Source organism: Lepisosteus oculatus, chromosome 6, assembly GCF_040954835.1.
Source record: "Lepisosteus oculatus isolate fLepOcu1 chromosome 6, fLepOcu1.hap2, whole genome shotgun sequence".
NCBI classification, from domain to species: Eukaryota; Metazoa; Chordata; class Actinopteri; order Semionotiformes; family Lepisosteidae; genus Lepisosteus; species Lepisosteus oculatus.
Window position 1 is genome coordinate 21,410,420 of NC_090701.1, and position 24,324 is coordinate 21,434,743.

Here is a 24,324-nt window from a genome sequence, read left to right on the forward strand (position 1 = left end):
GGCCTCTGTTATTTTGCTGCTCCTGTGAAAACAAAGCCAGTCTCAAGGAAAGCATCTTGTCTATAACCCAGGAAGCACAGGAAAGTAAGTGGGGAAAACACATTATATGCCCAAATTTGGAAAAAGACGGTTCCAATTTAATATCAAACACTCCAGGTTTCTACAATATCCTTACTGTTATAAAAAATGAACTTGTCAAAAAATTAATAAAAACTAAAAGAGTTTCAGACTCTGCCGACAGCCAAAAGCCAATTGGGTTGCATCATGCATATCACGCATAAAGTGCCATTAGCTCAATGCAGTGGAAAGGACGAAAGATGTGACCTACTTATGTTATATAACCAACAGTGGCAGCAACTACGTATTCTTGGACAATATTAATTACAGAAACCAAGGCTATAGTTTGTCAACTAGAGTGGGGGCACACTAAGAAATAAGTAACATAAACAGGGACATCCCCTTTGTGTTAGGAAAAAAAACAGCAGGTAATGTTTAACAAGGACCTGTGTGTCAATCTATTGAATACACATTACTCATATCCTGGAGTCCTTGCACTGGCTTCCGGTCAAATTCCGCGTAGACTTTAAAATCCTCATGCTCACCTACAAGGCTTTACATGGCTTGGCACCTCAATACCTGTCTGAACTTTTATCGCCCTACTCCCCACCTCACAACCTCCGCTCTTCAAATTCTGCCCTCCTTACTGTCCCCCAAGCCCGTCTACATTGTATGGGCGACAGGGCCTTCTCCTGCTATGCCCCCAAGCTCTGGAACTCCTTGCCCAAGGATATTAGAGAGTCACCTTCTCTAAACTCCTTCAAATCCAGACTCAAAACCCTCCTTTTCAGAAAAGCCTTTACTTAACTGCTTCCATTCTTCACCCCTCTGCTCTTCTTAATACCATCTTCCACGGTCTCCTCTATTGTTATTGTTGTATTGTTGTAATTATAATTGTGTCCTGTCTTGTGAAATTTTCTTATTTATTGTTGTAGTCTTCTTATTTATTGTTATTGTCATCCTGTAAAGCGCTTTGAGAAGCCACCTTTAAAGGCGCTATATAAAATAAAGTTTATTATTATTATTATTATTAATACTGAAAGCAAGAACTTTCTTACAGGATCAAAAAATGCCCTACCTACAAGGAATGACGTTAATATTTCAGAAGGAATCATTATACTGCATTTCCTTTTGTACTCACCTAACCTCTGAGAGAATTCGTAAAACTTCTTTAGCTTCCCTACTAAAGGAACCACAGCACCCCAAGCTTTCTCTTGAAGGCTTTCATCATTAGGGTGCTGAATTGCCTGTTGAATGAAGAACAGCAGCACCAGAAAAAAAACAGGGAAAACAACAATCATTAAAACGACAGCGCTGTTATTGGAGAAATATTCATTGTGTAACAAAGGAACGGTGTTAACTTCAGGGAAGACGGAATTGCATTCTACAAATTCCTCCACTTTTTCTCTTGAGCTACACTTGGTTATTTTTGGGGAGGAAGTCCATGCAAAATATGGAAATGTTTTGGTTTCAAGAGCAGGAGGTTTTTTCCCTCTCTTTCTGAATGCAACCACAGGGACCAATTGACTCTTAAGAAACACGGAGGTAGTGTAGTGTGACCAGGCCAGTGGGCTCCTGTGGTACCCTGAGCTCCTGAACTGTGGCTCAGCAAATGAGGACTTGTGGAAAAGTGAGGCTTAGCACTCCATCACAGCAACATAAACAGGTGCATGGCGATTCCCATGAGTGGAAAGATGGAAGGCCGTCTTAAAATGCACCTCCCATCTCTAAATCCATCCAAACACAGAATAAAAACATATATCCCAGGTGTAGAGTCACACATATCTAAAATTGTCTATATAAACATGTTGCCATCATCATTAGGAGGAACCATTCATTCTAACAGCTTTCTCGAAGAGGTGCATATTAGTATCCTTGTACTTGTATTGATCTTAACATAACTAATATCAGAATGCAACTGTCCAGTGGCCAGTACTGTAAAAGTCTGCTGACTGAACACGAGTTGTAAAATATACTGTGTTCTGTAGATATGCTGCCCATTTATGGCTTAATATGCATAAAATTGTGCTTAAATGAAACACTTGGTAGTGTTTTCAAACCCCGTTCTGCATCATTAGCACTGCTGGCACACATCATCTCAGCAACACAGTGGCAGACAGACGCAAAGGACACCCAATGGAATACCTCTCGGATTTCATCTCCAGCCCCCTTGTAAGACTGCAGGTCATCTAGGATTCCCCGGGCGTCTTTCAGCACTACATTCACCTGGTCCCACACCTCTTTTTCTGGCTCTGTCGGCTGTGCGTCTGAGCAAATCAAGACAGGAGTCAGAACAAGTCGGAGCAAAAGCTTGGAAAAGACCACAACCTTGGGGCTGCAGGCTCGGGTGGCAGCCCCAGAGAGAAAGCCAGCGGGCTTAAGGTGCTCACAAACACCCGGTGTTACAGCCCTGAGCTGTATTAGAAGCGTGCAAAAAATGACAACTCAAGTGCTAGGACAGAAAGCCGTGCTTTATTGCTAGTGTGCCCTTTCTGTTTAAAAAGAAGTGGCAGGCTGCACAATTTGTAGTTGTGATGAATAAGGAGATTCCTTCCCAGTTATTGTGACGATACATTCTTGAAATGTCCTTTAACACTCTTCATATGGTGCACTGTACAGTGCACTGCCTAATGTGGAAATGTGTCAATTTGAGATATAACTTAGCCTACATAACAGCTTTCACTTGCCTTTTATAATGGCATTTTGTAAGGAGTTCTTCATAGTGTAAGAAGGAGCAGCACTGACAGTACTTTGGCCATAGAATTACTATAGGCAACACTACCCCAAAAGAAACTGGGAATAAGATATTCAAGACAACAGGTTGTGTTAATTACTGTACCTTAAAAGATGTAAGAAACAAAAAGTAATTAGCCTAAGGGCCAGCTTCTTATTTCTTAGTTATTTTTTAATACAATGTTACTACTATATACTTTAAATTTATCCCTCATATTATCCCAGCAACCCAATATCCCCCTCGATTAACCATATATGTAGCAATCCTTCTAACAAGCTTGTGTGTATGAGTGGATTTTCATTGTAAAATGTGCAGCAAAATGGAATACCAAGACGAACAAAATAGAACATTCTGGCAGCTGTGTGGTAACTAAGGAATTTCTTTTGCTGGTTAGGTTTCAGATCTCTTCACCAACCCAAAAAAGGTCAGTGCTTGCTAGAGCTGGAGTCAGAATTATCTGCTTCTCCAGAGTTTTTTGTTTTTTTGCAGAAGTGCTAGCGGGTATCTGAAAGCTATGCCCATTGCTGGCCTGCTCCCGATTAAGAGCAAACCATGCAAGGATAGACAAATGAAATCGGGCCTGAGGACAATGAGTGCATAACTGACTTACTGCAGAGCAATAAGACTTTCTGCCTTTTTGATGGCAGTTCTAGACGATCCCTCTGGCTAAGCAAGAGCAGAGTGGAGCATATTTACTGGCAAACACACCTACTCTTTGGTTCACTCAATGTTGGGGGGATGGGAGAGACACCTGAACATATATTCTATAGCAAGGCTAAGCACTATCTGAGAACTGAGAAGGTGGGAGTGAACAGCCAAGTTATTATTTATCCCAGTTTTGAATTCCGAAGATAGAAAATCCACTTCATAAGGCACTCAATTGTCTTGGCACGTCCAAATGGGTAATAAAAGACAAGACTATCCCATTAGTTGAGCAATGCCGAAGATTTCACAATAACAAATGTGTGTTATTGCAACATATAAGCTTCTCTGCTTCTCTGTTTTTTTTGTTAAGCTTTCAAATAAATGATTAGCTTGTAATTAATATAATATTGTTACTAGCACAACTAAATCTGGATTTTACTCATTAATTCCATGTACACAGCCATAAGGTTGTTAAAAAGGATGCACACCACTGAAAGGATTTTTTAAAATGTTTCCCCAATGCATTTACTATATAGTACGGCAATTCAGAAGAGTGTTGCTTATTTGAACAGAAAACTTAATCATAAAACCAAATTGAGGAATTGTGTGAACATCAATACTTTAAGAGATAAAACTGAATGGTTAATGTGAATGGCTCCTACCTAAATTGTGATGAATGCTCGAATTGTCAATTTTGCACTACAGTCTGACAACACAGAAAAAGCCATCATATATTAAACTATGTAGTAAACCAATATCTGTGGCACATCATTCAATGCAATTGATCACAATTTGCATAGCGTTTATAGCGGCCATGCACAAAATCTCTAAGGCATGCAAGAAGCTTGGCGTGGCAAACCTGAAGGGGGACACGGAAAGGGCTGACAGGAGAGGGTGAAGGAGAAAGAAAAATAAATGAGCTCACTTTCAAAATCAAGGAAAAAATTTGGCCCCTGCTCAAGGTCTGTGCAAGTCAAAACTTTAAGAAGGTTCCCCATGTTAAGGCACCTGTTAAGACAAGAAGAGAGAGAGGTTCCCTGTATGTGAAAAGGAAGTAACCCAGAGAGACGGATCCGAGGGAGTGAGGAGTTACAGGGTGTAGAGGGGGCACACGACTGCTTCCGGCTCCAGACAGCGCGTTATCAGCCGCAGACACCTCGGGCCTGCCCAGATGCGCCAACTGTTGAACTCCATAGACGCTGTGTGGTTTTCCTGTGAGCGGCGGCACTTGCCAGATGTCTCTAACGTCTGCACCCTTTGACACCCCCTGAACCCCGCAGAAGATATGGAGCGGTGACCAGTTTACAGGAATGAGTCTATAATTATGAAGAATTTTAACTGAGCAGGCCTTTCACCAGAGGATTCCCAGCTTATAAATACCATGCAAACGCTTCAAAGAGTTTATCTCCTGTACATCTGCCTTGCCCTGTCATTTCCGTGACTTGTTCTTGTCCTCGCTGACCCCCTTTGCCTCCACAGCAGGAGTTTCTCATGGTTAACCGAGTAATTCATTCTGTTTTGGCCACCTAATCTTTAGAGAGCCCCCTGGGTCCTGTCTACTAGGGTGTTGAACAGCACTGAAGCTGTGAAGCCTTTTCTTCAAGTTCTTGAGCCAGGAATACAAAAAAGGTGGGAAGAATGAAGAAGCTGAACTGCAATCCCAATTTAAATAGGTTATAGAGGCAGAGACCTGCCTGGCAGTTTGTCTTTCTGACCTATAAATAACTGACCTAGTAACACAGTCCTCCGTGAATGGACTACCGACCCCCTATTTTTTAACGGACTGCTATCTCGACTTTTTTCACACTGCACTCTGCTGTAAAGGTAATTTTTTGGCAGGTTTAATATTTGAGACTGTAAAGATAAAGAACTCATCCTGTGGGGAGAAGTCAAGGAATGAAGGTGATGAAAATTAAACAAGAATAATAAATCCTTACACTTACATAGTGCTTCTCTGGACACTCCTCTCAAAGCACTATACAGGTAATGGTGCCCCCCCTCCACCACCACCAACGTGTAGCACACACCTGGATGGTGTGACAGCATCCAAAGTGCGCACTGTATACTCACCACACATCGGATATCAGTGGGGAAAACAGAGTAATGAAGCCAATTCTTAGATGGGGATTATTAGAAGGCTGTGACTGGTAAAGGCTAGGGGGTTAACTCCCCTACTCTTTTCGAGAAACACCTTGGGATTTATAATGACCACAAAGAGTCAGAACCTTGGCTTTATGTCTTATCTTAAGGATGGTTCCTTTTTATAGTTTTCCCATCCTGGGGCATTACGGCCCACAAAGACCACAGAGTGAGCTTTCCCTACTGGCCCCACCAACACCTCTTCCACCAGCAACCTTAGGTTTTTCCCAGGAGGTCTCCCATCCAGGTACTGACCAGGTTCACACTGGCTTCACTTCAGTGAGCCGCCTGTTGTGAGTTGTAGGGCGCGAGGCAAAATCGATTTTGGGATTTTACTCCTTTAAATGTTTTTTACACACTAAACAATATAATATATGAGAAGGCACATTTTATCATGAGGCAATATTCCTTTCTATCAAGGTTTTCAGATACCTCTTAACATATCGGAGCCACCCTAAAGAACAACACCCCCTGAGGTTAAAAAATGTTTTTATTGAATTCTAAGACATCCTTCATGCAGAGCATTGCATACTAAAAGCTAAATGTCTTAACATTTAGCAGATATAAGAAGAAAAAAAGTCCACCCAAATATAAACAATAATGAAGGGTGATCAAACCATGCAGTTTGTACTGAAAGGGCTTTCAGTCAGAATTCTTCATAGATAAGTACTGTATTCCGGAACTGGTCACCACTAGATTGCAGATGAATGCAGAAAGAATGGAAAGAAGTTACTGATCTGATCTTTCAAGGAAGAGATCAAGTTGTTGTGCACCATGAAGCACATGCAGTCTAGGTTAAAAGGTGATCTCTTCTCCCCCACAATACTCTGGCACTCACAAGTGGCGAGAAGGGGGCATTCTACCACTCTGTGGGGACTTACTTTCAAAATCCAAGAAAAAATTTGCAGCATTGTGGTCTATATCCCTTGTTAGCACCTTAATGAGATTACCCATCCCAGCACAACCTAAAAAGGGAAGAATGGCAACATTATTTAGATCCAGGGAACGGGAGAGGATGGGACATGCATTAGGGAAGCACCCATTTAAGGTTACGCCAGCAGTCGAGTCAGCGTATGGCTGCGAACACCTGTGGCCGGTGGTTTTTACGCAGACTGGAGCAACACGCTGAGTTGTGGTTACCTGGAAAAAATCAGGAAGCAAATTTCTTTGTAGTCCCACACCAAGAACCGTCATCTTATCTGTAAACGCAGAAAATGCGTTCCCCAGGGAACAACTGCCTTGCTTTTACCTTGGGAAAACAGTAGTGCAAAGTTCCCTTCAAACAGCATCGTGGATTACCCGAAATCGTGCAGAATACCAAGAAACTCTCACAGCTGTTCACACTTTCATGAAGCTATATGGTTTAAATCTGCAGGAGCAATCAGAGCCCTGTAACAATGGGTGCCTATGACACTATGCAACGAATGGAACCACAGATTAAACTTCACAAAAGTGAAGTCATACCAGAAAGTCTGCTACTAAATTCATATTTCCAATTTCAACCAATTAACTTAGTTGCAGAACTGCACTCCAATGAACCATATGGCTAATCAAACATCCTTTACCAAGTATTTAACCTTCAAAACTAAAGATAAAAAGGAAAAAAAGGTCTGCATCATGTGTTGTACTACAGGAAAGAGCAAACTTCTTTGCAAGGTTACCAAAAACACTCTCTGCAACACTGCACTGTAAATCTGCTTTTGGACTAGAAAGTTTTGGATTTTGTTTTTTGTACGCATCCTCAGTTGTGTACCTGTGTGAAATCAAGATTGTATCATAATATTTGTTACAAATCAGATGTTCCAAATTTCCTTCACAAAGGTGATGGAAATAAAAATACTTCAGCCCAAAAGCAGTGTCTCTCAAAGATATTTACACAAAAGCCCACAAAAGGCCTCACAGCCTGTGTCCAAGCATTTCACAATAATAAATCTAGAATCAATTACGACCGCTAACTATGCAAATCCTATTTCTTCTCTTTTGCTTACAGCAAATCAAAACAAAATACATTTAATGCTGAAAACCCTTAAATAGATTAAAGAAATCTCTCAACCTTTCAATAACCTCTAATAGCGCTGCAAAAGCACTGTCGAAGTTGTGTTTGTGCTTTGATGTATTATGTAATAAGTGAGAGGTTGGCTAGACATTATACTTAAATGCTGCCTGATTACAGAAAAGCACATTAAAATTCAATGGGAGAACTACTGGCATTTTCTCTCTCCCTTTCAAGATTGTCTGCATCCTTTTAAAGGGATTCCAAACCTCCAGACAGGCATCCACACCACAATAACACTTAAACTAGGTTCATGCCTTCCCCCAGCTCTCAATGATCAACTCATTTCTATCTAAAATCTCTCCATCCAACTACAGATTTGGATGTTTCATGCCCTGGAATCTGCCTCACAGATTTGTTTCTTCAGACACCGCTCCTGACCTCCGGTACCCAGTCTCACATGAATTTTCTTTTGTTCTCCTTACCCACCACTTTGCTTCTCAAAACTTCTTAGATCAAAGGTCATTACTTCTGAACATGAACAACTGTCTGAACAGAAAGACTTTATGAATTTGGGGTTCCCCTGTGGATGACCTAAAGTCAGATGGGCCATGTGACTGGTCGACTTTGTCTGGGATTTCCCAAGTGGAACTACGCAGACCGGAAGCAGGCTGGAAGGTTTCTCTTGCTGCACAACGGTGCTCTCTCACGCATGGGAAGTTCTTGCAGAATTGCAGGGTGGGCAGCAAGAGACAGACCACTCTCTTCACATAGGCAAGCAGGAACTTGCTTTGTGAAAAATAAGGGACGGCTGTTTCTGTGGAAGGCATTGTTCCTATAAAGTTCTATAAAGCCAAGTTGATTAACAATTCCAGATTAAACACTGGGGGAGGGGTAAAAGTACATAAAAAGAAAACAGCCTTCTCTTTAAAAGGAACAGGTGAAGGTTCATTCTACGCAGAAAGATAAAGAAAAGAAACGCTATGTCTGGGCTCTGTGGAGCCTTCTTCAGGTACACAGCACAGAAAAAAACTCAACATTTACCTTTCTGCATGGAATGAGACCCTACCCATTTGACATAGCTCCCTACTCAATCCTCTTTAAAGCAGACAAAACCGTATGGTAACGTGATGCATGTTACTTACGATCTACCAGTAGCGTAGTACTACACACAATAATAATACAATTAATCAATATAAAGACAGGGATTTACATCTCTGGTCTCACATCATGCAATCATTTTAAGTTTTATCTGTACAGAAGGTCTCAAAATGTTTGGATGGTTATTGGCAATTAGACTAGATAATTTAACACCAGATGCATTTGATGTTGTTAGAGCAACTAGAAAAAAACGAAATTACCTTGTTGCTTGTAAACAACAAGGGTAGTATGGCACAGATTCACTGGCGACAACCTTATTTATACAACGTGGGGGCTGAAAACTATCCAAATCTGCCACTTTCACAGTCACACATACAACTGCTAGCAGCGGAGAAAAACAGGTAAAATAGTCAATTGAAATGCTAAAGATTTAAGAAAGTATTACAATTAAAGAAAACATTAAAATATGTCTACATAAAAAGGGCTCACTTTGCACTGGGGACTTACTGAGCTACTGTAGCATGCTCCTATTTCCTCAGCTGCCAACAAGCGAAGGTGGTCTGTCTGTGACTTGAGGGCACATTTGACAACGCTGCACTGTACGCAGTAAAAACGCCAACAAATCTAAAAAGCAAAACTGGGCCAGCACTTAAAGTGGATGAAAACATTTTTTTAGGAAACAACTCAGAGCCAAGTGTCAGTTTCATGGTCCAACTCCAATCTGTACCTGCTGTACAAAGGAGAATTAAATCTCTTAAAGATACAACCCTTTTTGTACATTTGGAATGCTTCTAGTAAAGCAATTTTAATGAAAGCACGCAATAGTAATTTCTTTGATTTTTTTTAACATTTTAGAATACCGAAAAACAACCATTTTAGCTGCATAACCTCCTTAAAAGGTCCCACGGATTTTAGTTATTTAGAAAGAGAAAACCCTTGCTGTCAGGACATTCCTAGAAAAGGAAGAAGAAAAGGTTTTCAACACTCAAAATAGACAAAAATACCTGCAGCAATTCTGTTAAAGAGCTAATTTTAAAAATCAGAGGACCTTACAGACTTATATGATATGACTATGAATGGTATGGAAGACCTTCTTATCCAGGACATTCATTGAAGCACCTGTGCAAAAACAGGTCTCAATCTCTTCAGTGTGCACTATGCTAAACCTTTCTGCATGATTAAACGACCTTTCTTGAACCCACCTGCACATATTGAAAGAATCACCCCCAAAAACTCCCCATGCACAGTGCTTCACTGAAACCGCTACTACAGTGTTTACATCACATGCGCTCGTGCTGAGACGCCCCGCCCATGGAATTCCAGGGGCAAGCAGAGGATACGGCTTTAAACTTGACCTAGATTCTCCCAGCAACACGCCACATTGCATTAGATCACATGGGCCATTAACAACCTCGCGCGGTGCTGCAAGCTGTCGGGATCAGACAGGCGGAAAACGGAGAAGGGCTTCCTAAATGGCGCTTGCACGCAGGCCTGCCCTTCCGCCAGATCAACCCCCGCGGTGAGCGCCATCGCTGTCATGCGACAAAACCACACAGGGTCTCCCTCGGTGGCGGCTTCAGACTGAGGTGGGCCGTGGACCGCCCGAAAACAGCTTAACGCTTCTACTCCATGAGCTCCCCCCCCTACCCTGCCAATCCCCCCCTCTAGGTAAAACGCAAATTAACATTTGCTGCACCCAGACTACATCAAGTAGAAGCAAACGCATACTGGCCATGCATTAATGTTGAAACAAGCTGGCCTTTTCAACAGTACCAATCTCGTGGCACTTAAGCAAGAACTGAAAGAGCCAACTGGAAAATAAATCACTATGCGCTGGCTGCTTATGTGATTTATTACTTATAGCATGGATTATATATAGGTCTTCGAAAGATGTAGATTCGGCTCTGGGTATATTGAGTTGCACAGCAGGGATATTACACCGACCCGCTATTCCAGTTGCCAATGTGCCGCCACAAATCTCATCTAAAATCACAGCTAAAAATGACTAAATCTTCCACTGGTTATAGTCCTTTTCATTTGTCCATTATCATTTTGTGTTTCGCCACTCTAAGCTAGGGCCAGGACAAGACAGGAGGCAATCAGTGAAGAAGAACCTTCACACTGGTCTTGACTGTCTTGCCCCTGCAATACATAAGCATTCCATTCTGTGCCTCTGACAACTTAGACAGCCACTTCTGCAAACTGCAGGGGTTTATGAGGTGACAAATAGCTGCTTAATTGTAAACTGGTCTATCTGGGCTCTGAGGTGATTTATGGGTAGTTGTACCTCTAATTAAGTAAATGCCTTCTGTAATCAGCTGTAAAACCCTATATCCAATTTAGAAAAGAGGGTGCTTAAGTTTAATATTAAGTGACTTCTCACGTTGAAACAAAAGTCCTAAAACACAAGGCCCTCCAGGAACTCCAAGACTCCCCTACTCTTGACTAAATAGACCTAGACTGTTCCAACTTCTGGCATGAAATATCTCCCCTGCAGTTATCATTTCCTTACTGCTGCCAAAACAAAGACTAGTATGGCTTACAGTCCCTAAACAGACACTGGAGATATAATTGAAAAAATGGTGTGCTTCTTAGCTCTTTTATAAGGAAAACATAAAACCATGATCACGTTTACCTTTTGATGCTCTTTAAAATAAAACGCAGGTAAAAGCTTTGGCCTAAAGATATTTTCAAAATAAATAACTGCAATCCAATAAAAGCAGAGAGAGTGCAGACTCCTCTTGGAGGTGATAAATGGCAGGATATCTAACAAGGCAAGAAGAAGATGAAGCATCTAGTGAATCAGCGACCAGGGGGGTTCTGATTTCTGCACACAGGAGCGGAGATCTGCAGTTTCTCCCCTCGGCTACCCCTAGCCAAGATAAAACAGGTGCAGAGTCTCAAAAAGCCCTGGGCTCCCACATGACATTAAAGATGCTGCTGAGGAGGCTATGGGCTCTTCCACTGAGCTTTAGCTATCAAAACAGTGCAGAAATTAAGCACACTGAAAACTGTGTGGCTAGCTCTTTGGGCTATAAATGGAGCAGAGCTTTCAACAGTTTGCCGTTTTACATCATAGATCCCTACTGTACATCTTCCTGGCAGTTTTTCCAAATAATGATCAGCAAAAATAATCAGCTAAATGTAATGTACATCTGATTTACCAGTACACATACTGTACAGTATTAATGTACCTGTTTTGGCAGCAGAATACACTTATAAAAGTGTTAATCAGCCAATTTGAAATTTTGAGTGGAGCTGGCTTATGCATCTCAGCTTTTGTAAATACTTGACAGTCAAAAATTCTGACATTCAGTGACATGGAACAGTACTTATTAAAAAAGCCAGTTAAAGTCTTAACCCATCATAAAGATTCCAAATCCCAATCAATGTACCACTCAAATCTGCATTCAAGAACTGGTTTTCTCTTTAAAAATCACTGGCATATTTTTTGCATTAACTGCAAGCACTGCTATGAGCAGACATGAATTTAAATAGGGATGTCGAGAATAAATCAGGGATGCAAAGGCTCTAGTACATTAAAAAAGCTTCAGTCTTGGCAGAGGAGTTACCACAATGCAGAAGACTGATCTTAATAGGTTTGCATGCAGCGCCCTCTTAGGGAAGGAAAATAAATAGTGTTTCTATTACAACAGAGATTCAGTGCAGTATCAACTTCAAAGAACAAACCAGTGCAGAGCTATTGACTCCACGTTTTTTGTATTTAACATACTCACAGAAACTTATCAAGAGCAAATAACATCCAACAGGCCTACGTATAGCTACCTGTGTACATCTTACTGTGCTTTAACTTTGCAGGGTGATTTATTATTCTGCTCCCATTCTTACAATATTTTAAATATTCATACCCAACAACAAGGAGGAAAATGGGTTGAGCAAACAAATTTATTGGTAATAGCACTGATATTGTACATATATACAGTGCTGTGTTGTCGCTACAAATGCTTTACACAAGTGTCAGCACGAAACATTGCTGCATTGGGTTTATATGGAGATCCCTTGAATTGTTCTTTGTTATTCTGAGTTGAATAATTTTCTTTATATATTTAAGTAAAATAAATATTCTAAGTATTCCTAGAACAATACAAAAAAAACTGTAGGAACTGTAGTAGAGTAGGAACAGTAGACAAAACTATAGTGTTCATGCAGAAAGGAATAGACAGCACTAGTGATTCATAAACATAACAATATTATGTTTTATTTGACAAAAACCTTACACTGCTTCCACATAAACAAAAGAAAAGGTACTATATTTCCTTCCGTTCAAGTTGAGTTTATTCTTAAATGAATCCCGTGGTTTACACTTGGGATTTGAAATTTAAATTTCAAAGCTTGCAAGCTATTTGAGGCAAAGATTTTTAAAGCCAAAAACAGCTCCTTTTGCACAAAACCTTTTAATGCACTTATGAGGCTCCTCAATATCCATGAAGAGCCCGATTTATTTAAATTGTAAATTAAAAATTAACTGTGATTTAATTAAAAAATAATAAATCCCAAATGTGTAGTCTTTTTTTCTCCAATTCACCCCAATTTGTAGCAGCATGCCACAGTATACAAAATAAATGATTTATTAATGGGCATGCAGTGTTTATGGTAAAACACTCATTAATGATGTTTAATGATGAAGTTTAAGCTTTCTATTAAGACAATTCGGTATCTGTTTTTTTGTTCAGGGAAAATATCATACAGAAGATATGGGAGGACAGGTCTATGTTGAACGCTACTTATCTGTAGCAGTAGATGTGTATAGCACTAAACACATCAACTTTACCTTTGCGTAGGTCTCAGTGCAGCAGTGTATCCAGTAAGTACTAAAATACTTGAGTATTAGAACTAATGGTTAGTATTACTTTGGGTCGATAAGTGTAGCTAGCCTTGTGTATGGAACTAGCCTAAAAAAGTCCAAATTTCCTAGGACTGCTTACCAGAAAAGCCAGTAAGTCAATGTCAGACCTGTTATGTGCCCTGGAACTGCAAACCACACAATAACTCAAAGTCCTGGCCAAGTGCGACATCTTGTGGACTTAAAAGGAAGCTAAAATGGCTTCACTAGACAAATAAGCAAGCAAAAGAAAGCGTGTTTATACATGCCTCGGTACATTTTTAAAAATATTTATTGACCTTGATTGCTTGTGATGCTTGAATGCTTGCGAGCTGAAGACAGATCTGATAAATTGATACCTCATGAAAAGTTCACTAAGAAGGCCTTGAACTGTCATCCCTGTACTTTTAACAGGTTTCCATAAGAACAATAGAATGACAACTACAATGAGCTCATCTTAGACAGGCTCTGACCTTCAAAATACATACAGAAAGAGTAACACTTTCACTAAATCCAAACAGAAGACAAAAACTTGTGTAACAGAAATCAGAAATAAGGATTAAATCCCTTAATTTCCTGGTGATGCACACTTTTCAACAATGTGATAAAGTCCTGTCTTTTTACAGCAGGGATAAATTGTTGAAGCTACAGAATAGTGGCTATGAAAGAGTTCTTCTCATGAACAACAGGAAAGCCAGGAGCATACAAAGCCCCACAAAGCCCCACATAATGTTATATGTACTGATGTCTGATTTATTTCTCCTGACCATTTCCAATGCTAGCTGCTAGCTTCATCACTGCCCTTGTGGTTATCCTCCTGGAGCACTACAAACTCGGAGAAATTAGAAAACATTACATAAAGTGAATCATGAAAGCTGCACAAAACAACTGGTTAATGCTACCCTTCTTGAACCCACAGGTCCATCTCTAAGACACCTTCAACATATTCAATACCTTGGTTCATAAACTTCTTCCATGCAAGTAATAATAAAACTCTAACAACGGTAGTTTTAATAATGGATCATAGCCTTTCACCATTTTCCTGATCATTACTCCACATGACTCTCTACATCACTTATTTCCAATTCAGGGGACAAATGGTTAAGAAAATAATTTGTACTTTATTTCTTGCTTTTCAAAGTCTGCAGAACTGTGAGGAGAACAATGTCAGAAAAGAACAGTAGTGTCACCAACAGTTGGCCACACATTCATGTTTTTCAGTGGACCCGAGATTGACTTTTTAAAACTAGTAATATTTTATTACACATTTTACTTCTCCGTTTTGTAGAGACTACATACGCTTGCAGAGATGTGGATACGCTAAGTGAAAATCAATTAAGCATTATTTATAGATTTGCATTTTTGCCAAAACACTCATTAACATACTATATTGAAATTTAATCTCTCTATTAAATGCACTCACACAATTTTGTATGTTATTTTATTGTGCAGGGAAAATTTTCACTGGGGCTACTCTAGGCACTTTTTACATAGCACTGTAAAGAAAGCACTGGAAAGCAATTCCTAATAAAACAGTATCAACACTCCCAGTGAAGAAGTAAATCTGTCTTACAGACATGTTTAGGGTGTTGCATCAAATTTCAGAGCTTGTCTGCCTTTTAACTCCTACTTCCAGAGTAACTTGGAAGGTCTATTTCATTACAACATAAGATTGGCTGAACAACCCAGTTGTCCATCTTTCTGTTCTTCGTTCATAATAGTACACTGCTTCAGGGAGCCTCTCCTGCATACTTGGCATGCAAAGGCAAACAGCTTCAGTTCCAATGTTACAACTCATCACACTTTTGATGGGCATGCACACCCTCCAAAGAATGGAAGAAACCTCAAAGCAGGAGCGTTAGTCCATTGAATCACTAGTTATGAGCTACTTACAGCTATGCTTTTCTTTCATGACCACATTTGCATTTCCTTAGTCATTTCACTTTTTAGTCATTTCACAAACAACATTTAACTGAATACTGCAATTACACTTTTCCTTTGAACGCAAAATGTTTGAATATACTAATTTTTCCTAATTTGCTCTGAAGCGTCTCTTTCATGGATATAACATTAAATGATGATGTAAAAAAACAAACTGGGTGCACTCAAAAGGATTCAACACTTTTACATGGTATAAAATGGTAGAAAGTATTATAGCAAACATCTAACAATTAGATTAGGAATTAGACTTCCTAAGATCTCCAACAATAATTTCCAATAGAACACATAACAGATATACTTTTTTGTTTCCTGATGGGCAGATGCATAAGAAACTAGAATTGATCCTTACCTCAAACCAGTGTTCTTTTCTCTGTTTTTGGCTCACAAGCTAAAAAGGGAAAAGAAGAAGGGAGACAGCACAATTAGAAAAACATATTGTCCTCTTCAATAAAAACATCTACAACATCCATAAGACATCCATAAATAGCCAATATGTTTTTTCCAATTTGTCTGCAATACTCACTCTCTGATAGAATCAAAAAGGAATCTGGCAGTGAAACTTAAATTTCACTGCAAGTACCTCACTCATTTCTGTGGTTCATTAGTCTTGTGTGCACTGGCTAGTAGATACTATGATTGTTTGATTATAAACGGATCAATATGCGTTTCCACTTATAGCATATACTTCCTAGTCAGAAAAGAATAAAGCTCTCAGGCCTTTACTGTAAATAAATCTTTCACCATATAACAGGAGTTTAAGAGCTTCACTAAGCACATGTATGATGACAAAATTAAGTGGAACATCTCTCAAGAGCCACACGTGCCACAGACCTATTTCCACTCGTCTCACAGCAATGTTTAATCTAGCTCTGTTGCAACCAACAATTAGTGCTATTACACTAAAGATGTGACAGACGAGATTTTTTCAAATGCAATCTAGGTGTAAATAGAATTGAACAGGGAGGAGAGTATCAGGACTTATTCTAACATCTGTTCAAATTTCAGTAAAGAATTTCCAATATTCAGAGTTTTCAAATGCCTCGTTTAAGGAAATACAGTACACGTTAAAAAAATCTCTACTTACATTTAAAAATGATAATACCTGGTTCTTAGTTCTTTGCGGTTAAAACAGTATTATAATGCAGGCATTACTCTCATTCAAATTCACGACTGGCCCATGCTTGTTTTCAATTTGCCATAATTGTTCTCATTTCACTACAAGTACACATTTACTGTCTGTGCTGTGTGAGCCAATCTGGCTGGTAGACTCCGGACAGTCTACTGATCTGGAATACTGATTTTACTCTTAAAATAAGAGATGCTTAGTCCATGCATAGTATTATGACTATGTAGGTTCATCGAGAATAGCTTGAGAAAAAGTTCAGAAAGTTTATTAAAGGGTAAAGTAAAAAGAGGCTCAGTCAGTGAGTCAAGGGTAACATGCAGTTTTGATTTTCAAAAACCTTTCCTAAATGCACCCAGTACAGGCAATTTTAATTTGGCATCCCGGGTTTTAAAACGAAATCAGATAAAAAGCAATTTGGAGTATGGTTATTGATATTAAAAAAAAGTTTTTTTGTCAGCCACTATTCTTAATTTACCACATTATTTCATTGGTTTGATTGTGGTTACTACTGTGTTATGAAAACACGTTTGCTGTATACAACCATCCAAGTCATTCAAAAACAACATTAAAAAAGAAGTATGTCTTAAAAAGGCGAGTACACTTACAACTCTAGGAACTCCAATACTGTCAAACCATTAAAGAAATGGATGTAGAAGAATCTCTTAAATCCGAGTCCAAAACCGACTGATTTTGTCCCAGGGTAGGATGGCAAGATGGTGATTTTTTATAGATGAACATGTAACCACAGCCTCGCAACCTCTTCCCTGAAAAGACCCGAGGGGATCTATAATCTAGGGCATTGTTTGTAGTCAAACAACAGGGCTACTCTGTCAATTTGCTGCCAGTTTTTGTTATGTCTTGTGAAATAAGCAACGCAGGGCTGTGACCTTAGTCTTTGTAGAGGAAGGAAAGGCCTATTTCTTCAGTGCACTCAAGTTAGCTATCATTTTTTAATTCACTTGGCATAGACTACTTTTATATTTATTAATGTCATTATCATTGCTGATTTGGCCCAAATTTTGAAGCAGTATTACTCAGGGGAATCCTGATTTTTAACCTGAGTACTAAGGGATTCAAAGCTAAGAAGTCTTTCCTTAAATTGCTGTTCTCTTTCCTCTATCTTCTAAAATTTTAATACAGTACTCTTGCATTTGAAGTGTTTAACAGCAAACCTTCCATCCGATCATAAAATATTTGGTCAAAAGACTAAAATCTCATTTCCCCCCCATTTTAAAAAATGAGAATGAAAATAGCTTGGGATTAACCTAAAAGTTAATCTATAATACAGTTTCCTTTCTTAAAATGGAAAATAAGTTTGAATATCTTTTAAAAGCTTAGTGTTTTCCTATTTCTAAATAACAAATCTACAGGACAGGAACCAAACCTGTACCTTTTACTACAGATTTTAAGTCCTAGATTACTGTCATTAAATCATTTATACTTTAGATTTCAGACATGACCACAATCAGACCACAAACTGGAATGCAACATAACAGGTTTCTTGACATTTTCAATGACATATTCAATGACCTATACTGAATTACTCGTTCATAATACACGTTATTAGAAAAGCTATAGCATGCATCGCAAATGAACAGTTTGCTTCCAATATTACTTCCAATACTGGCCACACAAGCTACTTTATATCTTTTTCAAGTACTTCTCTTGTTGATCAAACCCTGTTGACTGCAAATTGTAAAGAATTTCCATATGTCTGGTCTGTTTGAATATGATGCCAGTGACTTGTGACCAGAAAAGATTGCCATTTTCGAGATAACTGAATTTTTTGCAGTAATACAGTACATTTCTTTGGATGGTTTCCTTTTTAAGACCATTTTGTATATAAAATGGCTAATTAGCAAACGTTTATTAAAACGTAAAAGCTCCACAACCTGTGGACAGAGCAATAATGTCATTAATGTGTCAGAGTGAAAAAGAAATGTTAAAAGGTTCCAATTTTTCTATTGTGAAAACTTTCTGTTCTTCTAAAAAACAGTGGAAAAAAAAAATTAAGCAATTCTGGAATTTTCCTCCCACAGTAATGTGTTTTCAGGCAATAAAGGAACTAAACAGCCTCCACTTGTTTGTAACCTCTGTCGTGTTAAGTAGCGTACGAAGGCCATAAGAGGGAAAAAGTAATAACTGCTCTTTAACAGCTCCAGCTCAAGGCCTCAGGATGCAGGCCACAACAAGTCTGTCTGGAGCGTGTTCATATTTCACTTTTCATCTTGTTTTTGAAATTTAAATATGTGACATATTTGTGAAGGAAAACACGAGATATAAATGCACTTTCAACCTACATGCACCTGTACACTGTACAATCTAGGCAAAGACTGGAGCCAAGAAAACCCTACTTGTTTACAGAAACACATTCTATTTCATGGTCACGTCACCTGAATTGCTAAAAATATGGAACAAGCCCTCAAGGATGCCCGCAGACTCACTTGACATTCGCAAGGGCAAAGGACTTTATCTCCTAACAGGAAGTTTGGCAGGAAGAAATGTGCCCTGAACATTAATTGAGTTCGATCTTAAACTTGCATCACTACCACTAACCATACAGACATGAAAGCACTGCTTTCTTCCCGGGAGAGATTAAAAGATAACATGCAAGTTCTCAAGCCAAGCCTTTGGAGTATTTCACAGCAGAACCCCTCTAAGGACTCCTCTGGGTACAAATTCTACTCAAGCTCAGTAGTGTCAAAATGAGAAATGGGTTCCAGAGAAGGTAAGAGTAGGACAACCCAAACTTGTGTTGCCGGGTATACTGTATCTGTACTGTGCCCATCTTTGGTTTACATGGTATAAAATAATATGGCCACCACATTTAACACACCAGGATTCACAATATACTACTTGTAGGCCAGCTCCAGTAAGGACTTCAATGCTTGTGACAAAATGCTGGAAAAAAAACAATTAACGCCATATTATCTGAATCATGTATGTGTAGATGATTTCTGCTGTATTTCAGCCAAAGGGGAACCTCACAAGAGCCTATATATATAGGGTTGTTTCTGGTTAAAGTTTGTTTCTCTAAATACAGAAGAACAAAAACTTCCACCCAATTTAAGGACAGCTGTGTCAATGTTTACCAGCAAGTGAGATCTTCAGGTCTCACTGGGAAGGTCCAGCCTTTCTGACGGCCGAGGTTACAGTCCACCCACTGTAAGTGTATCAGTGTCTGAAAGGAGAGAGAATAAAGTGCACACGAGGTTAACTGCCTGTTCGGTTAATTGTTTTTGGTGGGTTTTCTGACTCCCCCATGCACTGGATCTTTTCTATAAAGCCTAATTTTGCAAATTTCATTTTCAAAAGACTTTCTTTTCACCTAACATTCATTAAAGGTTAATTTGAGGAGAAAGCATAACTGTGCTTAAGGTAAGATTTAGAAGGACAACAGTTCAAACTGAATTCAAACTGATTTCGCTGGGAGATTAGAAATGGTTTTCCTGGTGTACTGTGCTGTAATAAAAACTTGGTTAACAATTATGTTTTGTGTCACCAAACCTATGTAAGAGTCAAGATTAATCCAGACCTGCTAATACCATCTTCAAACTGCTAGTCTTTTAAATGTACTTTTCTTAAAAAACCCAAATGCGATGCACTAGTCATGTTAACTTGAGTTTGAGAACGTACTGCGCTACTTCATTACCATTTCTTCCATTTGCAAAAACAAGTTTGTCATACTCCCCATTCCCACAGTCAGTCAACAAGTAGTACAGCAATCACATCTTTAATAAAGTAATGAGTTTGGGGGCAAATGCAGTAATAGCATAGAGAAATAGAGAGGACTGCATAGTTTAAGTGTTGTTTAAACTTTTGAAAATCTCATTAACACCTCTTGCCCTGTATAGTCAGCCAGGGTTAAGCATAAAGCCACAGCAATCACCGCTGTGCTGAGTTCTTCACAAACTGACTCATTAATGTTTAAGAGGACAATGGGAGTGTGGAGTGAGTCAGAGAGCACTGCCCATGATACTGTTCACAGTCTCATCCTGTCACCACATCGCCAGCACAGCAACAAATCCTTACAAAGTGCTTAGAAACTGATGATTAGTAGGTAAATACATTTCAAACCAAGAAGGAGAACACAAAACAACTGGAATTGTAAAAGGACAGGTACTCTGACTGAAGCTTTTATCCAAGGGGACGTGGAGTTGCATCAATTGTTACAACTGGGTATTTTTCTGAAGGAATTCAGGTGAAGTACCTTGTTCAAGTGTATAACAGCAGCACCCTACAGAGTGTTTAACTTACGATCTTCCAGTTACAAGTCCGGAACCCCAACCACTGCTCTGCGCTTCTGCTCTTTAAAAAGACCACCCGCCTCTTGAACCTGGGCTACAGCTAACCACCAGGCCACCTGAGAACTGCTCACAAAATCTTCTGTATAAATCTTTATCAATACCAGCACCTACTAAAAAGTGCAGCAGAGAACCTGGAATTCTCTGTTGCTAGAAATGTCTTACTTCAGAGACAAAGGTGATTACACAGCTTTCACTATATACAGCTCAGCACATACACTAGGAAGAGAAGTCTACCAAACCCTTGCATTGCTTATGCAATATAGGGATATTCCTACACTTCACAATAAAGGAGTCCTTTTCATCCCAAGGTGCTTTATATGTTCATGGGGACCCACTTAACCTTTACCAGAACATTCTGTTGTATTACATAGGCACTCCACAGAAAATGCATTGCTGTTAAGACATTTCTGGTGGATTCTGCCATCCCTACAGGAACAGGCCTCAATGTGTAATGGGCGTGACACAACCACACACAAGTGAAGAGTGAATAATTTAACCCCAGGGTTCGTTTATTGCATAACCTTGGCAATTATGTGAGCAATGCAGGCAATGCGTGGCATGATAGCACAAGCAGGGTGTCGGCTCCCTCTTCTCAAGACTCAGAAATAAGAGGGGAGGTGCACAGGCGAGCTAGCGCTCAAGTTATTGACAGCATTTCTCTGGGGTATAAAACCACAGCTTGGAAAATCATAGGCATTTTCCAGCAAAGCTTTTACATTAATGGCACGATGTTGCTACCACTAATGTTTTAACATTAAATCCTAAGCACGACCTTGTCTGACAAAGGGTATGAAATCTTTCCCAAATTGGAGATACTAATAACTTGAATACGTACACAAACAGTTTTTAGTTTTACTATACACTCGCAACAAACATACTTAGTAAGAGGATATTCAATAGAGAAAGTAAAACTATTTGGAGTAAAATAAAGATAAAGAGCAACCTTTTTTTTTAAGTTAACAAAAAACAGTTTTAGTGTGTGTAAGGAATTAGGTACAACATGCAGTGAATTCTGGAAAGTCCCTGTATTCTTGTAGTCAAAGACCCTTGTACCATGGGTCTAGTAAATACTGTAACATGATTCCATTAGAATTTACGGAACACATACATTTTCTAACTGCTCACAAAAACTGGGATGGTTGAATTAATTTTAATCCAAGAGGTCATATTATATTATAATTATTCTAATGCAGTGAATTGCATTTGGAACAGGAGTTATTTTGGAGCAGGAGGAGTTGTATGGAACAGGATATCCAGCCAGCTAAGTTGTTGGAGCCAAAACTCTGGCATCCTTTATGACACGATGGGATGAGATTCTAGGGTCAGGCTGCTAGCCACCAAACAAAACGAGAGGAGCTGAATGGCCTCTTCTGATTTGTATTCTGAGATTTGTACTTGAAAAGAGTTTACATTACCTGCTGAAAACTGCAATTTTCAGCCAACTCAAGCAGGATGTCTTCCCTCGGAGGGTTTCAAGGTACTATGCTGTACCTGTCCAATTCTATTTTACACCTCAAGCATTGATAAAGGACGACTCGCGGAGTTTCTACCAGGGGTCTTCTAGAACGTGTGACAAGGGGACCGATCTGAATTCATCACCCGTATGGGGGGCAAATCCATCATCCACCTTTTTTAAGCTGATGTCCTAAGGAGGAATCACATGTATTTGCAAAGAAGGCCACTTCTTAATCACACAGAATTTGTAGATGCATCTCTTTGAAAAAGGGAATGACCACAAAGAGTCAAAACCTCAGTTTTATGTCTCACCTGAAGGATGGGGACACTATATTGTAAAAAAGGCACCGTCACTATACTGGGCCATTAGGACCCATACACACAGCAGGGTGAGCACCCCCTACTGGCCCCACTAACATCACTTCCAGCAGCAACCTTAGCTTTCCAAGGAGGTCTCCTATCCAGGTACTGACCAGGCTCACACCTGTAGCCTATCCCAGAAAGCAATGGGCCCAAAGCAGGTTACACCCTGGATGGGATGCCAGCCAACGCAGGGCACAGACACCAAGGATACATTTTCCCAGAAGCAAATCAACTTACCATTATGTCTTTGAACATGGTGAGAACATCCACACAGACAGATCTGGACTTGAATCCAGGTCCCCAGCATTTTGAGGGAGCAACACTAACCACTGCGACACCCATATCAAACTTCATATTAAAACATTTTCATTTACTGTGCTTATGTAAAGAATACAAATTTGCACAACATACTTTGCAAAGATAGATGAATTTTTGTTAACAGCCAGGTGTGCGTTCCAACACAGCTCACTGCTTCACTTTTGAACACTGAATGGTATTGCCCTAGGCACTGCAGTGTCAGGAAACAGAGAACACAAGATAGGGTGCACGGGGGATATAATTATTTACTGGGGAGCACACAGACAATTGAGGAAAGAGAGAACAAAGTTAACAGCAGCCTAGAACGAACATTAAAAAGACATCCTGAAGAAAGCTTTCCAGTCTGGCAGTATGACACACATCACAAGCTCTGAGTCAATGTGCTCCCTTCATGTAATAAGATACAACAAGCTCACCAACAGCCCCACTACTGGAGAGAGGGAGCAATTGAAAACGGCCAGTGACAGATGTGAATATAAGAGTCTGCACACCTTCACTTGCAGTGTTTTCATGTCCGGGGAATGTCATCACCTACTGTGGGGGCAAGGCAGGATCATGAGAATGTAGCAACGTAAAATCCACCAATCAAAAAGAGCTCAAGTAGAATGAAATGGAATCTGTGCTGTCAGCGGTCTAGGTATGATCTTTCAACACAGCCAACTCAATTATCCATCTGAAATAACTGTATGCGAAGTAGGATTTAAACTTAAGATGAAAAAAGTGAAAACCTCTTTTATAATTTTTTAAACATCATGAGCTTTCAGATAAATCAAGAATTCCTTGCTATTATCACTTTACAATCTTATCACTAAAAGCAGAATCCAGTTGAAGCAGGATTTATTGTATTTTTCTGTGTAGGAATACCAAGATACAGATCGAGTTGTTAACCACAGGAGAGGGTACAAGTATATAAGGGTTCTATATCTCATACTAAGCTAAAATCTGCTGAAGAAGTTACAAAGAAACTGCTTCCTTTTTATTATGAAACCTTTACACAGCAGAATAGTTTCATCTTCCGCTCTTTCTAAATCTGCTTTAATCCTGCTTAAAGCAGCCCAGTTTGAGAAGCAAAATTTAAACTGGCATAAAAACATGGAAAAAAGCAAACCCCTGAATTTAAAATGTAATTCAGTGATAAATGATTCTTGTTTTACGCCTGTGTACTGAGTAACTTGGGTTTTAATGCCCTGTATTGAGAAAAGTAGATATCCTCTTGTACTGGGACAAATAGGTTCTTGGGCTAGAGTGATTCCTAAATGACAACCAGGGACTGGTGTTCAGGGTTTAACTCATGAAAAAGAA

The 24,324-nt window shown here is 39.5% G+C and overlaps 1 protein-coding gene across 11 annotated transcripts in view; it reads right to left on the reverse strand.

Moving 5' to 3' along the window:
- The window catches only part of fam49bb (family with sequence similarity 49 member Bb), a 68,037-nt gene that overhangs the window by 11,506 nt on the left and 32,207 nt on the right, over window positions 1–24,324 (reverse strand). For 3 of the 11 annotated variants that reach the window (XM_015354488.2, XM_015354489.2, XM_015354493.2), the window contains exons 2-6: window positions 19,672–19,760; window positions 15,803–15,841; window positions 4,362–4,444; window positions 2,203–2,324; window positions 1,199–1,304 (exon numbers count right to left, since the gene is read on the reverse strand). In XM_015354488.2, coding sequence (XP_015209974.1) covers window positions 1,199–1,304; window positions 2,203–2,324; window positions 4,362–4,434 — 301 coding nt within the window. In that variant the 5' untranslated portion in view covers window positions 4,435–4,444; window positions 15,803–15,841; window positions 19,672–19,760. Of the gene's footprint in view, window positions 1–1,198; window positions 1,305–2,202; window positions 2,325–4,361; window positions 4,445–6,456; window positions 6,541–15,802; window positions 15,842–17,184; window positions 17,275–19,671; window positions 19,761–24,324 lie in introns of those variants that run through there. The other 8 variants (XM_069191058.1, XM_006634316.3, XM_015354491.2 and 5 more) reach the window with 6 other exon arrangements.